We start from the raw sequence: 20,103 nt of genomic DNA, 5'->3' as shown, positions 1-20,103 counted from the left end.
GAGTCCCTTCGGAGGTTTATTACCCAGGCCGTACATACGCACTGCGATCAATTAGAGAGGTCATAAGGGACAAAGCACTGAGGGTTTCCTTCCACTAAACCAGTTCGCTTTAAGAAACAAAGCCAGACGCAAATCTTACACTGCAAATTTCAGTAATTTAACTGGCAGATATAAGGTGTGTGTCAAAAGAAATAAATATTTACATCAAATCCACGGAAAATGGCAAAATACACAGGAACACCACCCGGAATTTAGTGCCCCATGAAAAGATGTCACGCTGGGCCCCACCACCCCAGAAGATCCTGTGGTGCAATATTTTTTGAGGGACCTTGGAATCTCTCCCCCCCCCCCCCCACCTTATGGTGTCCCTGGCAGTACGTGTGGAGACGCTGAGATACAGAGAGGATGAAAGGGCCACAGGAGCTGGGTACCAGGTGAGCTCATGTTACCTGTGATTTCCCCTCCTGCAGCCCCAGAGCATGGATCAGGGGAGAGCCCCAGAGCATGGATCAGGGGAGAGCCCCAGCAGCCAGGACAGGGAAGCCCTCAGATCATGGGTCATGGAGAGCCCGCGTACCATGGTCAGGCGAGAGCCTCCAGAGAGGATCAGCGATAAGGCTGAACCAGCCCGCCAGGCAGGGATTAAAGGCTGAATCGGGCCCCGCGAACCCTGAGCGGCCGGTTCAGAGATCAGCCGATAAAGGCTGATAACCGCTCCGCACTGGCAGGGTTACCGCCGCACTTCGGCCCCGCCAGAAACGCTGAGCGGGCCGGTCTGGGGGCGTGGCCTAGCGTGACCCTCCCTGCAGCAGCGGGTCTGGGGGCGTGGCCTAGCGTGACCCTCCCTGCAGCAGTGGGTCTGGGGGCGTGGCCTAGCGTGACCCTCCCTGCAGCAGCGGGTCTGGGGGCGTGGCCTAGCGTGACCCTCCCTGCAGCAGTGGGTCTGGGGGCGTGGCCTAGCGTGACCCTCCCTGCAGCAGTGGGTCTGGGGGCGTGGCCTAGCGTGCTGCGACACACACGCATACACACATACACACACACACACACAGGCCCACGCACGCACGCACACACACATACACACAGACACACACGCACACACACACACATACACAGACACACACACACACACACAGGCCCACGCACACACACACACACACACACACACGCACACATTAAATTGGACTAGATGCCATATCCAGCGAGGCCCCTTCCCTAAACGGTGCCTCAGCACACACGCTGCAGGACTGTACTGTACCCCCCCCCCCCCCATCACCCCCGCCCCCCCTCCCCAATCCGACAGGGCGCCTCGCGTCCAGCCGTCTCCGAGCCCAGGCTCCCCGTTCTCACAAGCATTCCAACATTTCCCACATTTTTACACAATATCGAGCAACATCTAACTCCCGCCACACACCGGCCCAAACGCGGCGCCACTGCCAGGAGCCTGGGAGCTCACAGTGTAACGCGAACCGGCCGGGGCGTGGATTACTGCTGCCCGTGTGTTCCAGAGCCCCTGTCTGCCCCCCCCCCCCCCCCCGGGGAACTGCAGCCCGCTGTGCCAGGCCCTGCTGCCCCCCCCCCCCCCGGGGGAACTGAGCCTGTGCCAGGCTTGTCTGCCGGGACTGCAGCCCGCCGGCCTGTGCTGGGTGTGAAGCGGCTGTGTGGCTGCAGCCGCCGCAGGCTGTAAAGCAGGCAGAGTGCGCTGAAATTAATATGTGCCAAATATAACAGCACCTCGCTGACAGCCAAGACTTTCTCACAGCTGAGGAGCAGAAACGCAGCGACGTCTGTGTGAGCACACCGTCCCTCTCTCTCCATCTCTCTCGCTCTGTCTCTCCCTCCATCTCTCTAACTTTCTCTCTCTCTGTCTCTCCCTCCATCTCTCTAACTTTCTCTCTCTCTCTGTCTCTCCCTCCATCTCTCTAACTTCCTCTTTCTCTGTCTCTCCCTCCATCTCTCTAACTTCCTCTCTCTTTCTGTCTCTGTCTCTCCCTCCATCTCTCTAACTTTCTCTTTTTCTGTCTCTGTCTCTCTCTCCATCTCCCTGTCTCTCCGTCTCCCTCTCTCCATCTCTCTCTTTCTGTCTCTCTCTGTCTCTCCCTCCATCTCTCTAACTTTCTCTTTCTGTCTCTGTCTCTCTCTCCATCCCCCTGTCTCTCCGTCTCCCTCTCTCTATCTCTCTCTTTCTCTGACTATCTCTGTCTGGGTCTCTCTCTTTCTGCCTGTCTCTCTCTAACTCTCTCTCTTTCTGTCTCTCTCTCTGTCCCTCTCTCTCTCTTTCTGTCTGGCTCTCTCTCTGTCTCTGTCTCTCTCTCTCTCACTCTTTCTCTTTCTCTCTGCTTGCAGTCTGGGAAATGGGCACATGCTTTTTCAGACTATCTCTTCTACAGTAGGAGGACATGTGTTATACAGATTGAGAGGTTATGCTTACCTGACTCTCTGAGAGGAAACATAGATGGGGTTGTGTTGTGATGGATGTGTCTCCTGTGGTTCTCTGGATGAAACACAGGGTGTATCTGATTTCCTGTTTAGAGGACTTTCAGATTTCTTTCCCTTTTTCCACCGGCCGACTCAAGAGGGACTACGAGGCAACAGAGCTTCCCTGCTCAGATTAGAAACCCATCTGTGCACAGCGTCCTGCAGCACCTCACCCTACCCTCCTGCCCGTGCTGCAGAGATGGGCACCCCTACCCTCCTGTCCGTGCTGCAGAGACGGGCACCTCACCCTACCCTCCTGCCCGTGCTGCAGAGACAGGCACCTCACCCCTACCCTCCTGCCCGTGCTGCAGACACAGGCACCCCTACCCTCCTGCCCGTGCTGCAGAGACGGGCACCTCACCCCTACCCTCCTGCCCGTGCTGCAGAGAGACGGGCACCTCACCCTACCCTCCTGCCCGTGCTGCAGAGAGACGGGCACCTCACCCTACCCTCCTGCCCGTGCTGCAGAGACGGGCACCTCACCCCTACCCTCCTGCCCGTGCTGCAGAGACGGGCACCTCACCCTACCCTCCTGCCTGTGCTGCAGAGAGACGGGCACCTCACCCTACCCTCCTGCCCGTGCTGCAGAGACGGGCACCTCACCCCTACCCTCCTGCCCGTGCTGCAGAGACGGCACCTCCACCGTGCGACATACCCTCCTGCCCGTGCTGCTAGAGGACAGGCACCCCTACCCTCCTGCCCGTGCTGTAGAGAGACGGGCACCCCTACCCTCCTGCCCGTGCTAGAGAGACGCACCCCTACCCTCCTGCCCGTGCTGCAGAGACAGGCACCTCACCCCTACCCTCCTGCCCGTGCTGCAGAGACAGGCACCCCTACCCTCCTGCCCGTGCTGCAGAGACGGGCACCTCACCCTACCCTCCTGCCCGTGCTGCAGAGACAGGCACCTCACCCCTACCCTCCTGCCCGTGCTGCAGAGACAGGCACCTCACCCCTACCCTCCTGCCCGTGCTGCAGAGAGACGGGCACCTCACCCTACCCTCCTGCCCGTGCTGCAGAGAGCGGGCACCTCACCCTACCCTCCTGCCCGTGCTGCAGAGACGGGCACCTCACCCTACCCTCCTGCCCGTGCTGCGAGAGACGGGCACCTCACCCTACCCTCCTGCCCGTGCTGCAGAGACGGGCACCTCACCCTACCCTCCTGCCCGTGCTGCAGAGACGGCACCTCACCCCTACCCTCCTGCCCGTGCTGCAGAGACGGCACCTCACCCTACCCTCCTGCCCGTGCTGCAGAGACAGGCACCCCTACCCTCCTGCCCGTGCTGTAGAGAGACGGGCACCCCTACCCTCCTGCCCGTGCTGTAGAGAGACGGGCACCCCTACCCTCCTGCCCGTGCTGCAGAGACAGGCACCTCACCCCTACCCTCCTGCCCGTGCTGCAGAGACAGGCACCTCACCCCTACCCTCCTGCCCGTGCTGCAGAGACGGGCACCTCACCCTACCCTCCTGCCCGTGCTGCAGAGACAGGCACCTCACCCCTACCCTCCTGCCCATACTGCAGAGACGGGCACCTCACCCTACCCTCCTGCCCGTGCTGCAGAGACGGGCACCTCACCCTACCCTCCTGCCCGTGCTGCAGAGACAGGCACCTCACCCCTACCCTCCTGCCCGTGCTGCAGAGAGACGGGCACCTCACCCCTACCCTCCTGCCCATACTGTAGAGAGACGGGCACCCCTACCCTCCTGCCCGTGCTGTAGCTTGTTTTACGGCTCGGTCGTCTCTGAGGTTTGGAGTTTCCCACACGTCAGTGCCAGATGACAGCCTGCCTGTCGGGTCTGAGGACATCCGCGATAATGAAGCCGCGCGCGGGCTGTCCCGCCTGTCAGATTACGCGTCTATTTTCAGCTGTGCCTCACAAACAGCGCGCTTTTCCACAATGCATCTCCAGCCCATATGTCATAAATACAGGTTTTGTGTCAATTTGACACGCAATGAAACACTGGCTACCGCTGCTTCACAGACACAAATGTATTTTCTTATTTTGCTATTTTATAAGCGCATATTCCAGCAGTTTGTTTTCCAGAAACATCTGTCATGTAGCCAGTAATACCGGCAGTTGACTAGCAATTACTGTATTTTCCATTTACTTACCATTTTTCCTAGTTTAAATACCATTTGTGTCTTGTTTTCTCTTCTACAGTTACCTAACCCATTATTATTTTTTAAAAACTGGCACTTTGAACGCAATGAACGTGAGTGATTTATAGCGCGTGCTAATAACTGAGCCGAACCCAGCCGAGGCAGCAGAGCCGTCGTAGCTGAAACACTGATTCATTTTTAGCGGTTGAGAGGGGAAGTGAGACGGCGCTGAGTGACAGGCTTTCTCGGCGTGACTCCAGCGTGATTTACGGCGCATACCTGCGGCTCACACCTCGCATAAATCACCTGCGCTGGAGCCGGAGGCGAGCGGGTCCGGCGGACAGAAGCGTGCTAACGTTTCACCTCGCGGGGGAAGAACAGACGCAGCTGAAGGTTTGCATGTTCACAAAGACACGTCTCTCTCTCTCTCTTTTCTACGTTTACAGTGTATTTCGCCAGGGGATTTCCCACCATAAATCCTGTCCTTAAAGCTGCTGTGAGCTGCGCCATTACAGTCCCATGACAGGGGTTCACTGCTCGCGGGCTAATAACGCGTTTCCTGTAGTCTCGCGTAAGGCATGATTTTCCACAGCGTGTATTTTAATGCACTCATATTTCCGTTTGGGTAACAGTTGTGCGGACGACTGGTGAATAGAGTTATTTACACTCATTGAAAATTTAAGTTAAGAAGAAGCCATTTAAAACTAAATTGTATTTTGTGGATTTGCTGTAAGTGTCCATTAATAGTCTGTCTGAACATAGAGGCCCGGACTGGTAGTCCCGTTCTAATTAGCCTGTTTAAACTACATATACACAGTGTTACTCATGTACTGCAATGCTGACATCACCGCATCAAACTGTGTCACAGAAAAAGGTGATAAACCTCGCAATACACACACATTACACATAATATCAATTGGGGCCTTTGCTCATTTTAGTCTCTCTACCCCACTCTTTCAGACTTACCCAAAAAAAAGCAAAAAAATAAAAAAAATAAAAAAACCTTACTGAATGAAACACAGTTTCCTGGTTTTCCAGCACGTTGTAACTGAGTTCTAATGGAGCCATATTTTCAGCAGCCGGACGCGTCGTGTTTACTCTGGCAAACACGTCATTAAAGCGCACAGGGAACATAATTATACGCGCGTCAGGAATGTTTCCGGCTGTTCTGGAGGAAACGGCTCCACGCTTTGGGCTCGTTAACATTTTGAGAACAAGTGCCAATTTAATGCCTCCACATAACACTCTCAGTGTAGAATCAGCACGTTTCCTAAAATAAACTGAAGGGTAACAAGAACCAGGGGCAAGTTCCCTTCCTGAGCACTAATTAATATCTGTTTCACAGGCCATTCTGTGCAACAGTGACAACGACAGGGCTAAAACGTTTTCATTTCCATCTTAAAAAAACCAAAAACATTTCTGCAAACGACTACAAGCTTTCCATTTGTCTGGTACTCTTTGCTTCAGTGTTCCATACAATGTGTACTACAGCCCCTGAGCAACACCATTAAATAAGTTAAAGAGAATCACTGTGATTTGCTCCAGAGGCACATTTCTGAACTGACATTACAACAACTGTGTGAGCTCCTGTGTGTCTGTGAGCTCCTGCACTGGTTCCTGTGTGTCTGTGACCTCCTGTGTGTCTGCAAGCTCCTAGTTCCTGTGTGTCTGTGAGTTCCCGTGTGTCTGTGAGCTCCTGGTTCCAGTGTGTCTGTGAGTTCCTGGCTCCTGTGTGTCTGTGAGCTCCTGGTTCCTGTGTGTCTGTGAGCTCCTAGTTCCTGTGTGTCTGTGAGCTCCTGCACTGGTTCCTGTGTGTCTGAGAGCTCCTGGCTCCTGTGTGTCTGTGAGCTATTGGTTCCTGTGTGTTTGTGAGCTCCTGGTTTCTGTGTGTCTGTGAGCTCCTGCACTGGTTCCTGTGTGTCTGAGAGCTCCTGGCTCCTGTGTGTCTGTGAGCTCCTGGCTCCTGTGTGTCTGTGAGCTCCTGGCTCCTGTGTGTCTGTGAGCTCCTGGTTCCTGTGTGTCTGTGAGCTCCTGCGCTGGTTTCTGCCTAACTGACACACAGGTGCTTCAGCTCGCCATAGCACCCCCCCCCCCCTCCCCTCCCCTCCCCTCCCCAGCCCAGAGCCTGATTGGAGGGGCGGGCCGTGTTTGCCAAGGTAACGAGGTTAAGGTGAGGTAATTCACAGAGTATATGATCTGCCACCTCAGGGGACTGAAGGGGAGGGGCCCTGGAGCCCAAAACACACCTGAAAGTGATTAGCAGCAGAGCTGAGAGCAAACACTGGGAGCAGGAGCCCTGCTGGGAGCCTGTCCCTCTGGGGGGGGGGGGGCTGTCCTCTCAGGTTTTTAGCAAGGACCTTCTACAGGGTAATCACAAAGTGAGTAGGATATATAATATGTGCTATCTAGTATTTTAATATTTTTTGCTACGAGTATTACCTGTGCCTTTTTACCCTGTTAAAAAAAACAGATTGAAAGGAAAAGCAAGTCTGTGCATTGAAATCTGAATTTTAGCATATTCAAAATAAAAAGTAAGCTCAAATTCCGGTTAGGTTTGAAAAAAAAACAAATTTGAAATAAATTGCACTCTGGGTCACAAGCATCACACACCACTGAATGAATTTCGGGAATCTGTCTGAATACCGTACCTCAGGCTGAATTATTATCTGACTACTCTGTGAATTTTGTTTGGGTTTCAGCAATTTATTAGACAATGTGTAGCATATTTGCTTTAACATATCTAAATTACCGGTTACACATTGGACACACAGAACACCTTGTATGCCAACAGGGATTAAGCAAGGCGTCATTGTGGCTCTTCCCAAATTCAAAGGTAAACACGTCGGTGCTCTTCACCAGAAGGCCTCTCCTATCTGGGGTTATAAATCGGCCCTAATTACATTAGGACCTTGCTCAGTACACATGCCATTTTCTACAAAGTTATAAACATTAAAGCATTTCACTGTTTTTGCCAAGATTTAAAACAATTGAATAAAATAACATCGCATTCCAATACTTTGAAAATCTGAAATCCCATTTTAGCAAATATTTTATGCCAGAGCTGTTTAAATTTTTCATAGCTGTAGTCTAAATAGACTCAGTTCCAGGGTTGGGACAGGTCCAGGGTTCTGGTCCAGTCATATAATACACAGGCAGCCTATGGAGACACCCAGTCCACAAAGTCTGGCCAAGTGAAGATTTTTAAAATAGATTTAAACTGGGCAGCACCAGTGGACCATAGCAGTTAGAGAACAGGGCTAAAATCAAAGGTTGCGGGTTTGCACCTTTTGTATCCTTGACCAAGGTACTGAACATGAATTGCTTCACTAAAATATCCAGATGCAAAAAAGTAATCTGTGTACCTCGCTCTGGAAAACTGCGTCTGCTATATCCCCAAATGTAGCGCAGTTAATTAAAATGGTTTGATTTCATGTCTCGTTAGCGTGTTAATGCTTTCCTTGTTTATATACATGGCTGACTGTAAAGATAACATAATTATTTCCTCAACTTATTTTATTTTTTAAAATGTTGTATTGTTTTTATTCAAAGCTTCATCGTTCTCTTTGTAGGTAAAGTACAGGCCTAGTTAAGTTAGATTAAAAGCCAGTCCTGGGAACACCCGAAGCAGCGCTGACCTCTACATTTCTGTTCCCGTGATCGTAGCTGGCTACAGTAAATTACTATGGAGAGACCACAAATGATCCGTTAGGGATATGTTCATTCAGAGAGACGAGCTGAGCAGGGAACTGAAAATGAAGTATAGCACCGATTCAGTGAGTCCTTCTGAATTCGGAATGCAAGAGGACGTGCGTGACCCAACCCAAACGGGGACGACAAAACGGCTGTTCAGCAGCTGGTGGCTGGACTGAAGATGTATATGTCTGTTAATCAACACTGTTACACACTGATGGACAGAAATCAGTACGGCTATCACGACAAATGTAACTGAGCTGATACTGACAGAAATCAGTGTAACCGAAGCTGAATCACTGACAGAAATCAGTACCTAACTGAATCCTGACAGAAATCAGTGTAACGAGCTGAATCACTGACAGAAATCAGTGTAACTGAAGCTGAATCACTGACAGAAATCAGTGTAACTGAAGCTGAATCACTGACAGAAATCAGTGTAACTGAAGCTGAATCACTGACAGAAATCAGTGTAACTGAAGCTGAATCACTGACAGAAATCAGTGTTGCTGAAGCTGAATCACTGACATAAATCAGTGTTGCTGAATCTCGCCGGCTGCTGTTCAGCTCACCGACGGCTGTGGGACGAGACGTCTGCCCTCGGGGTCTCCCGCCCGTGCCTTGGGACGGGTGCGCAGGAGAGGGCAAAAGAGCCCCATTGAGCTCTGTCCCAAAAACAGAGGCGAGGGACCCCGGGGCGGGGGGGGGGGGTGTTATCAGGGAGATCACGCTATTCGCCAGCGCAGTGTAAAAGCTGATAACAGCGCTGCAGCTAATGGGCGACTAACGTCATTTACTGTTTGGTGTTAATTGGGGTGCCCGACTCGCTGACGGGCTGAACAGTCCAAAGGCCTCGTTTCTCAGGCCTAAACTGACAGCACGTAAAGCCTGCAGACACCACAGAGTTTGATATCGCCGGTTTAAGTACAGGCATTTACATTTTACAATAAAAATGTCTCATGAGCTGGTGTGATACCAACCGGACCACTTTGGTAGTTTGGTCAACTTAGTGCAAATTGTTTTGGGTCTTGCACTGTAAAAATCATTTGTTTCAAATTAGATTTGTTACTCCAATAGGCCTACCTTAGAATGTTAATTTTAATTACTACTGTGTTGCAGGATTATTTATGGAAACTTTTTAAATTATTGTTCACTGATCAAAAACTAATAGATGAACTCAACATTTTTTGTGACCTACATCCTGCTGGGAGATCTTGGTCCTTTTATTTCATTTTTATGGAACTTGTTCTATAAATGAAAAATATAACAGGTTTCCTGACTTCCTTTTGAGTAACCAAGAGTTCGCCTGACTTCAATTTTTAAATTGTGGCCCAACTTTCAATCGTGTGAGCTGTGTAAACATCAAATTTCTATTAATCTTAAATTAACAATAACTATATAAAAATTTAACTTAATTAAAAAAAAAAAAAATCTTTTTAAAATGTCTGGCTAACTAAAATGTAATAACTTTTTTGTATTAAATCGGCAATGTTACTGACCAAACCATTTGTAAAGGATGCGTTTAAAATTGTTCTTGTCTGGGCAGTGTAGTCTAGAAAGCATTAAGCAAGCACGCAATGCAAATTCGCCTGTTTGCCAACTCCTCCGCGTTCTGAAGGCAAACATCTCAGACGGGGAGGGGTCTCCAAATCATTTACAAACTGCTTGTTCTGGGCATTAAGGCAATCACAGACCCTGCGGGAACCCCATACAAGACTTAAATGAAACATCACCCCATGAATTTCAACATAAACATTCCATTCTATGTAAAAGACAACCCCCTGGCACGTCTTAACATGCGCAAATTAACTTGCCAAACCGAATTAATTGTAGCAAGACATTGTTTCCTAAGAGAAGATTACCAAAAATATGCATGAAAAAAATGTACTTATTTTTTTTATTGTACATACGTCAAGATGGATGTGGTATTATTTCGTTGCTAAAATATGCAAATATATGCAAATGTACTTATTTACTTTTTTTAATTTTACATACGTCAAGTTTGGATGTGGTATTATTTCGTTGCTATACATCTATAATTTAAGAATGGGTTTTGTATATAAATGATGTTTGATTTCAGATGGATTGTGATATTGGACGTTTCCCGGTTTAATGGTTTATATATTACATTACATTACAGGCATTTAGCAGACGCTCTTATCCAGAGCGACTTACACAATAAATATATATAAATTTTAAAAATACATTTTAAAACGCTGGTTTTAGTTTAAAGAATAGTCTTTAACTCTTAATTAGTATTTTGTGAATATGGTGTATGGTTAGGTCAAGTTGGCCCATTATCATTTTAAAATACAGACTGCATTTAAATAAATAAATTCAGCACAACGTAGCCTCCAGCGATATGGCTGGTCAAGGCGCGTGTACTTTGCTTGCCACAGAAGAGCTCGCGATGGCAGAAAAATCAATTGAAGATTCGCAAATTACTGCCAAACAAATAAGTCCCGAGCCGAGCTTCCAGGGACGAGTGATTGACAGGCCGTTGCACTCCGCCCCTGTAGTTCCGCCATTAGACGAGTCGAGTAGGGGGCGTGATTTCACCGCCTCCCGTATAAATATGCAAAGCGTCATCCTTCAGCAGCGTTCAGTGGGAAGTCGAACAGTGCGGGCGCTCTCGTGCAGAAAGCGTTGGAGGCGACTAACTGGGACACCTTAGTAGTATATTTAGCGAGCATACGGGCTTGGGAAAGATTAAATGGTTTTAGGGGATTCTCAGCACAACGCCAAGGAAAGTAACCGGTGCACCGAGTCCTTAGCCATTTTGACTAGACGCTCGAAACCTAGGCTAATATTCATACTCCGCGCCTTAGCAAGTATACGCGGATTGCAAAGTGGTTGCAAATCCGTGGGAAAAGGCGAGATGGTTTCGTTATTCTGGATCTGATTGGACTTAATATTCTCTTTGACGGAGGAATTCGGTCACTGTTTCACTCAGGAGTGGAGAGCGTCAGCGGTTCGGGATGGAGCGCTACCTGTTGGGGATGTACCTGTTCCTCGCGCTCGCCAGTATGCAGAGGTCGAGCTGCACCACGGCCAAGGAGTTGACGTGCCAGGAGATATCTGTACCTTTGTGCAAAGGTATAGGCTACAACTACACCTACATGCCTAACCAGTTTAACCACGACACGCAGGACGAGGCTGGGCTGGAGGTACACCAGTTCTGGCCACTTGTGGAAATCCAGTGTTCGCCGGACTTGAAGTTCTTCCTCTGCAGCATGTACACTCCGATCTGCCTGGAGGACTACAAGAAGCCGCTGCCGCCGTGCCGGAGCGTGTGCGAAAGGGCGCGAGCTGGCTGCGCGCCCCTGATGAGGCAGTACGGCTTTCCCTGGCCCGACAGGATGCGCTGCGACTTACTGCCCGTGCAGGGCAGCTCCGACACGCTCTGTATGGACGACAACAGGACGGATTTAACCACCGCTTCGCCGGTCTTACCGAAGCCAACGCATTATCCAGCTAAGCCATTTAACCCTCATAAAAACAAGAATGGACACGGTCGACCCGGCAGCAGACTCAAACCTCCAGTGACTGCCTGTGAACCGGGCTGTCAGTGCCGTTCGCCCATGGTGCAGGTGAACAGTGACCGTCACCCGCTTCACAACAGGGTGAAGACGGGACAGATCCCCAATTGCGCCATGCCGTGCCACAACCCCTATTTTACCCAGGACGAACGGACGTTTACGGCATTCTGGATTGGATTGTGGTCCGTGTTATGCTTCGTTTCTACTTTTGCCACCGTTGCAACTTTCCTGATCGACATGGAGAGATTCAAGTACCCAGAGAGGCCGATTATCTTCCTTTCCGCGTGCTACATGTTCGTGTCGGTGGGTTACATTGTGCGACTAATCGCTGGACACGAAAAGGTGGCTTGTAGCAGGGAATTCGAAGTGGAGCACATTCACTATGAGACAACTGGCCCCGCGCTCTGCACGATCGTATTCCTCCTGGTTTACTTTTTCGGCATGGCCAGCTCGATCTGGTGGGTGATCTTGTCCCTGACCTGGTTCTTGGCCGCCGGGATGAAATGGGGAAACGAAGCCATCGCAAGTTATTCGCAGTATTTTCACCTCGCTGCCTGGCTGATCCCGAGCATGAAATCCATCGCTGTTTTGGCTCTGAGTTCGGTCGACGGTGACGCTGTGGCTGGAATATGCTATGTTGGCAATCAGAATCTGGACAATCTGAGAGGATTCGTGCTGGCGCCCCTGGTCATATATTTGTTTATTGGCACGATGTTCCTTTTAGCGGGATTCGTGTCGTTGTTCAGGATTCGTAGCGTTATTAAACAAGGAGGCACGAAAACCGACAAGCTAGAGCAGCTGATGATCCGCATTGGGATCTTTACAGTCCTGTATACTGTACCTGCCACCATTATCGTTGCGTGTTATTTTTATGAACAGCACAACAGACTGAGCTGGGAAATTACCCACAATTGCTCCTGTTTGTTGGACCAAGACCTGGCCAAACCGGATTACGCCGTCTTCATGTTGAAGTACTTCATGTGTCTTCTCGTGGGCATCACGTCGGGAGTGTGGATTTGGTCTGGGAAGACTCTTGAGTCCTGGCGAACTTTTTGCACGCGATGTTGCTGGGGGAGCAAAGCAACGAGCGGGTCAATGTACAGCGACGTGAGCACGGGACTGACGTGGAGGTCGGGCACGGGGAGCTCGGTCTCTTACCCAAAACAGATGCCATTGTCGCGGGTTTGAATAGGATAATTGACAGTCTATTGTGCCGAGATTGTCTTATCAGTGTCTTCTTGTTTGCATGTTAATGAGCCCCTAATGGTTCCTGTTGGACAGAAGCGTTGACGCCGGTGGAAAACGTTGTACTCTTAACACTGCCAAACACTTGCTTTATTATATGCACACGACTTACAGTAGAGTGGGTCTGGAACTAAGCATTTCAAGACAGCACGTATTTGTAGCAGCAAAAGTGGAAGTTTAACCGAGAACGTTTTTTTTTTTTTAACTTAAAGATAGTGCCAGAGGTTTTGAAACTCACAGCATTCTCACTTTCAAAAAAACAAGCCTTAATGTCTTATACGGGTTTTTAAAATGGCAAAATGTATTTATATAAATGTGTACAAACGTGTAAATTGCTTATAAATTTTTATACGATTGTAAATTTGTGTACAAAGGCTTTGTGATAGAAAATATTTTTATTTTGACAATAAAATAAATTTTGATAAATGCTATGGTGCAACTTCTTAATCTTTCCGACCAGCGGCTGCCGTAACGAATCACCTGTTCACTTTGGATTTGCTTGCAACAGTTGTATCACTGTGGAATTTCAAAAGTAGTATCTTTAGTTAGTCGGGACACATATTTAATTTATTAGATCTTTTGTAATTGTTGAACTAAGTACCTGCTTGCCTGGTGGCTAAGTTATTAATGGGTCGAGGATCCGAGTGAATAGTGCTAATCTGTGTGGAGCTGGGGGTCCTTTCATTTTGGAAACTTTGATCCTTCTTTTCAACAACGCCGAAGGATGCCGTGCAGGACGTGCGTTTTCTTTCCGAAATACAAGATCCTTAATTTAGACCCGACTGAATCGCAGTGCTTTCAAATGTACCGAATAAAAGGGGGGATTCGTCACGTTTTGTTGCTGACGAACTTGCTCGTTTGTGAGCCTGGCGTAATGAGCGGGCAGTTTAAGGAGAGTTCTTTGACGTCGTTGAATGAGGTTCGCAAGCACGCGGGTGGCTGCAGGGACAATGCTGAAACGGTCTCTACAGGTGGTCTGCTCGTTTAATAAGCCCTTTGTGAGGATCGTATAAACCAGGTTGTCTTTTTCGTCCTCAATTATACCGAGGGACAACTCCAGTGTTTTTTCGTCTTCTTGCTTAAAAATCCTCCCTTGCGCACGTTAGGACGGCGCGCTTTCCCATTTGCGAATTGGAAACGGGAAACCTCGGCTTCTGCGGGAGTAATTGGAAGGGTAGCCCGCGTGCTGTCAAACGATGCCCTGGGCCTGATTATGAAGATGTCAGGCTAGAGGGAACTGGACTGTTATCCTGTCTAATGGTTCAGGGTAATTGCCCTCAGTGTGTGGTCGAGAAGCTAAATCCAGCGTCCACAAGTCTAAAACATGCTAAAGCTACCCAAATTAATCAGTTTTTTCACAAATACCAAACGCTGAAACGCCAACAGTCCCACGTGTGTATGGTTATTTAAATTAAAACCACGTAAGCTAATAGAATGATGCCAGTTCTGAGTGTTTGTTGTTTCAGAGAGCACTACGCCAGGAGACGTTCAAAGATATTGATGGCCAGATCGTGAAATATGATCTCAAGTCTGACTTTAAACAATGACGCACAATGGGCAGCCGATTGATCTAATACAATAAGATATTTACAGTTACTGTAATATGGTTATGCGTTTGACATATTTCAACACGAGCTTAGTGGCAGTAGAAAGCTGTGGAATTTAGCAGAAATGATTTACTGCGCGTAATTTCGTGTTTGATTCACCCTGTCTGAATCCAAATCATGTCGTGTTTGATTCACATTGTCTGAATCCAAATAGCTGTGGATTCCCAACAAAGTTGAATCTGAAACCACTCCAAATTTATTAATGGAAATAAATTAGCCGGAAATTAGGCTACTGTTCCCATACTGGTGTCAGATAAGAGCCAAGAAGAGGTGCTCAGTTTACAATTGTTAACAACTGTTGACACACTTTCCCCGTGTTCAGGCAAAACATAGTATAATTTATTTGGTTCCAGACATAAGGCAAATAAGTATTCATTTTCTGTAAAATTTAACGAAATACAAGTAAAATAAGTTGGTTACACTATTTAGGATGTTAACTTGATCAGCATAGGTCAGGGGAACACAAGGTTTTAAGGTTTATTGCAATTAGTTTATTGCAAAAGGCACTTTTTTTTTTTAAACCAAAGAAAAACCAAAGAACTGTATATTGTGCATATATTGTATATATATTGTATATATTTGTACATTTACACAGTCTCCCTGGAGATTGGACTTCACAAATAAAACACGTCTTGGTTCCCAGTTACATGATACCTACAGCCATAACAAAAGAGGCAGTATAGCCAATTAAAAAAGATTACATTACAGGAAGAAGAAAAAAAACACCTTCCAAAACACTGGTGTGGACAAACACAGTAAACTGTCCCACAAAATAAAACCCCTACACACCCCAGTTGAGCTTAAAAAAGGTTAAACACTTATTAATGAGCCTATTGCATGTAGGAGTTTATATTAAAGGCCCAGATTTTGCAGTTAATGCTCTGTGTAAATGTTTTCCCTTTTTATGTCCCATGTTTACTTATAAGCTCCTTAATCAGGAACTCAAACAGACCTGCCGTTTCAGCCTGTCTGTTAAAAGTAGCACCACAATGGAAATAAGTTTTATGACTTCAGTTTCTTCTCCTCCAATAAGCCATATAAGAGTCACAGATCATATTTAACAGCTTTCAGGGCTAAATTTGATTATTATTATTTTAGCTGATACAGGCCTCTGAGTGTAGCGTGCACATCCGCCATGTTAGTGACTCATTTTAAATTTAGGCCCCATGTTCTTCCTCTCCCCCCTCAGTTCTTCATCACTGAATCCGGGGATTTGATCTGAAATATTGGTTAATTATGCTCCAAATTAACATTCGCAGACTTAGCCATTGCCTGGGGGAAGCCTAGGGGGAGGCTTTTTAATGTTATGTCCTGCTGAGAGGTTCAGGGTTTACACTGCCACCGTGTGGTGAGAACAGTGCAGTGCACTGCCTTGTGCCGTAGGTCAGCACGTGATTGTGTGTGCCAGGTTTCTTCTGAACTTCTCTAGATGCAGCATCTGTTCACATCTACCTGCTGCAGATGTGCAGTTTTAAAAGTGAGCAGGCAGGTACTGAGCACTGCAAGTAGCTTGTTCTGGCTTCTGTCTCAGGTGTTCAGGCAGGTACTGAGCGCTGCAGGTAGCCTGTCCCGGCTCCTGTCTCAGGTGTTCAGGCAGGTACTGAGCGCTGCAGGTAGCCTGTCCCGGCTCCTGGCTCAGGTGTTCAGGCAGATTCACACTCAGCTCACACCCCTGAGTGTTCAGGTCTGAAAGCAGCACTCCAGCCCCTCTGTCCACGGGGGATTCACAGACACCGTCAAACGATTTGTGTTTCCTCTTCCTTGTTCCCTCTCTCTGGGGGAAATATCCAGTGACAGGGTCATTTCCCCTCCCTGTAAGGAAAGAGTGACTCCTCCTGGGACAGACAGCCTAAAGTGCGAGGTGGGGGGGGGGGAGGGGAGTGGGGGGGGGTGTGGAGCTCCTGCAGACACGGACTCGGAGGCGATACTGAACACCAGTGGAACTCCCAGCAGGAGTCGAGTTTCGGGTTTGGGCTTTACTAGTGACATCACAAAGTTCCCACGGTGCTGTGAATTCTCAGCGACTTAAGCGGTCGAGTTTCCTCTTCCTCTGCAGCCCGCTCCTCCAACGCCCGGCTTTAAGAAAAGCGTCTTGTGCACTTGTAGCTTCTTGGTGCCTTCAGGTCATATTTGAACAGGTACTTCCCCTTATTATTATTATTATTTTTTTAATTCCCCCCATCTCTTGGCCCTTTTGACCATTGCAACAGGAGCCAATGAGGTGTAGGTCAGGTCCAGACGGGTCATTAGGACTTAATTAGGACTATTAAAAGTCTGGATTATACTTAATTAAGCTCCAAAGTACAAATCATTTTAGTATTTGTATTATATACTTATATGTATGCATAATCACATTCAACAAACTCACAGTATATGTTTTACAGCTTATGTGCAGCTAGGGCCGTAAAAACAATGATACACAGTTAGAAATACTCAAATTTTTAGGCTGTACTCTTAATTCAACCCATTTTCCTCTCCTTGCATTGACTTTAGTTTGCCACAGGAGGGCAGTAATGCGCTGTGGCGACTTTTAGAATTCGGACGCAGCGTTCACGTGAACATTAGTAAGATAACTGAGCCGTTAGTTGAACGTTTTTCTGTTATACTCAACCCCTGGTGAGACAAATGAGCCCACATTTTATCCATTATTAGTACAACGTGATTGAGAAAATTGTACAATAGTCGTTTCTTCTATAAAGACAGCTTCAGTTAACTGGAAGGAAATTAAAACTTTCAAAGGAAACATCCTTTCCATCATTCTGAAATGAACAGCTAAAGTAGGCCCTGTTCAACCCGATGTCTTACTACAGTGATGTGGAAACAGGTAGCACAAACTTTACCTGTAAACCAAGCTTTACTTTAAACCTGTGGCCATTTGCTATTTTCAATTGACAATTAATTTGCTGACTGATCAACACCAAAACTAAGATTACCACAAGGCTGTGAATAATACAGCAGGAAGTGACCACCTGGCAGGATGTGCTACACTAGCACAGTCCACCATGATCAGACCCCAGTTCTAAAACAATCCCAGAATTCTGCTGGGCGTGGGGTCGTGTCGGGTCGGGTCAGGTCAGATTTAGATCCACAGGTGAGGGGTGGAGTTCAGCCCAGCCTGACGGGAGCAGCAGGAGGGTCTTACAGCAGCTGAGCCCACGCTGGCTAAACTGGGAACATAACAGACGTGAGTGCAGGAAGAGCCAGCACATCAGCTGTGGAGGGGGGACCAGGTCAGGTCTGATCACTGCGTGCGTGTGTGTGTGTGGTGTGTGCGCATGTGTGTAAACTTGCTGGTTTGTGCTCAGTTCACACCCAGGCTCTCCTCTCTGAGTCGCCGCTCTCTGACCGTGAGTCCAGCGTGTCCACCAGGGGGCGCTGTCCTGTCCTGTGTGCTCGGGCCGTTGTGGGGGTCCCCACCCCTCCCCCCGGGCGTCGTCCCGGCCGCGGGGACGGAGGCGGTCTCAGATCGGAGGACCGGGCGGGGCGTGGAGTTCCCCCAGGGCTGGTCAGACCTGACCCCACCCCTCCCACGTCTCGCCCCACCCCTCCCCCGTCCCGCCCCACCCCTCCCCCGTCTCGCCCCACCCCTCCTGTCTCGGGATGCGGGTGGGCATTGTTGGTGTTGGTGTTGGACCCGGTCTCCGCCTCAGAACCAGCAGCGGAACCCACGGCCACGCCTCCTGTCTCCAGGGGGGCGGAGCCTGCTTTGCTGGTCCTGGATTGGCTGGCTCTCCTCTGTGCCGGGTCCTGTGTCTGTGGGGGAGGCGGGTCCGCTCTCAGGCTGCTGGGAGAGAGGTAGCGCTCCTCGTCTTCCTCCTCCTCCTCCACCCCGCTCTTCCTCCCCGGCGCGCGGTCCCTCCTCTTCCTCGCGCAGCGGCGCAGGGCGCAGGCGAGGTCGGCGGTGCTCAGCAGGAGGGAGGCGGCGGCGAGGCCCAGGGAGAGGCGGAGCGCGGAGGTCTGCTCTGTCGGCCGCGAGGGGAAGCACTCCACAGCGGAGGTGCAGGGGGCCTCCCCACACAGCAGCCTCCGCGGGACGCGCAGCCCAAAGAGGAGGTACTGCCCCGCCCCAAACCCCGCCTCCAGCGCCAGCCGAATCAGCACCTGCACCAGGTACGCGCAGGGGAAGTCCCGTCCCTCGCCCCGCCCCTCACTCTGCCCGGGGCGGGGCAGGGCCTGGTGCGAGACATGACCGCTGCAGAGGGCGGCGTCGGGGTCGCGGGGTTGGGGGCGGGGCTCCGGGTGGGACAGGGGGCGGGGCTCTGGGCAGGACAGGGCGCGGTGCGAGACGTGCGTGCAGAACAGTGCGAGCGGCAGGCAGAGTCCCAGCAGCTGCAGGGGCCAGAAGCGCAGTGGGGACAGCGGGCGGAAGGCGTCGTAGCAGGCGTTAGCGCACCCCGGCTGCACCGTGCTGCAGGCGAAACGCTCCGCCTCGTCCCAGTACAGCGGGAATCCCGCCAAAAGCAGGGGGAGGGCGCGCAGCAGGACCAGGACCACCAGCCAAAGCTTCCCTGCAGCCAAACATGCGCAAAGTCACTTAACGTGAAACACGCTTATAAACACGCTTTAAAACACGCTTTAAAACACGCTTTAAAACACGCTTAAAAAACACTTTAAAAAACACGCTTTAAAAACACGCTTTATAAACACACTTATAAAGACACTTTTAAAACATGCTTTAAAAACACACTTATAAAGACACTTTTAAAACATGCTTTTAAAACACGCTTATAAACACGCTTTTAAAAACAGTAAAAATGTTTGGTGTTAATTTCCTATCATACAAATACATATTTACTGATATAAGTGATGTAATTGGTGACTGGATATTCATATTGCAGACATCAGTGAGACTTATGCAGCAATCCCACAGCATTATTATTGGTAAAACATTAGTACACTGCAGATTAATCAGATCAAACGCATTCTCATATTACATGTATTAAGTGTTACGGCTTCATAATTCAGCAGGCTGAGCCTCATCTTTGTTATCTATCCTGTCTCTAGCGGTACTGAAGTAAAGAGCAGTAACCTGTCAGCACAGACACATGGAGCTCGGAGCTCCCACCCACCTGCAATCGTGATGTTGCGACTGAGGGTGACCAAGACAGCTTCCGTCCCCCCCGGTCTCCCCATGATCATCGCTGAAGAGAGAACCCTCCGGTCCTCCTCCCAGTCCTCCAGCCCCCCCCGGGGAAGAGAGGGTGCGGGAATCACTGCCTGGGTGAAGCGCTGGGTTGGGTTCTGGGTCCGTAAGGGTAAGGGATGGGGTTAGGGTTAGGGTTAGGGTTAGGGATAGGGTTAGGGTTAGGGTTAGGGTTAGGGTTAGGGTTAGGGTAAGGGATGGGGTTAGGGTAAGGGATAGGGTTAAGGTTAGCTGAGAGGCAGGCGCTGAGGTGGGGTCCGGGGCTCTCTTTCTCCCCTTCTCTCTGTCTGTCTCCCTCTCTCTCCC

General features: G+C 49.5%; 2 protein-coding genes across 2 annotated transcripts; one reads left to right on the top strand and one right to left on the bottom strand.

Moving 5' to 3' along the window:
- The first annotated feature begins 10,844 nt into the window (after positions 1-10,844).
- Positions 10,845-13,476, top strand: LOC135260452 (frizzled-8-like). Its single transcript, XM_064345670.1, has one exon. It carries the CDS (start codon positions 11,242-11,244, stop codon positions 12,988-12,990), a length of 1,749 nt encoding a protein of 582 aa, XP_064201740.1. The 5' UTR covers positions 10,845-11,241; the 3' UTR covers positions 12,991-13,476.
- A 4,484-nt stretch (positions 13,477-17,960) lies between these two features.
- LOC135260281 (gap junction delta-4 protein-like) lies at positions 17,961-20,103 on the bottom strand. Its single transcript, XM_064345521.1, has 2 exons — positions 19,724-20,103; positions 17,961-19,162 (listed from the first exon to the last, which is right to left on the bottom strand). The coding sequence occupies exons 1-2, from the start codon at positions 19,791-19,793 to the stop codon at positions 17,961-17,963; spliced, it is 1,272 nt and encodes a 423-aa protein (XP_064201591.1). The 5' UTR covers positions 19,794-20,103.

Source organism: Anguilla rostrata, chromosome 8, assembly GCF_018555375.3.
Source record: "Anguilla rostrata isolate EN2019 chromosome 8, ASM1855537v3, whole genome shotgun sequence".
NCBI classification, from domain to species: domain Eukaryota; kingdom Metazoa; phylum Chordata; class Actinopteri; order Anguilliformes; family Anguillidae; genus Anguilla; species Anguilla rostrata.
Note: the sequence above shows the minus strand (reverse complement) of the source record. Positions and strands in the feature narration are given on the sequence as shown.

What these genes read in the sequence shown, in the direction of transcription:
- LOC135260452 (XM_064345670.1), top strand. Translation starts at nt 11,242, where the DNA reads ATGGAGCGCTACCTGTTGGGGATGTACCTGTTCCTCGCGCTCGCCAGT.
- LOC135260281 (XM_064345521.1), bottom strand. Translation starts at nt 19,793, where the DNA reads ATGATCATGGGGAGACCGGGGGGGACGGAAGCTGTCTTGGTCACCCTC. An exon ending in TCGCAACATCACGATTGCAG is followed by an intron (nt 19,163 to 19,723) that starts GTGGGTGGGAGC and finishes GTTTGGCTGCAG; the next exon opens with GGAAGCTTTGGCTGGTGGTC.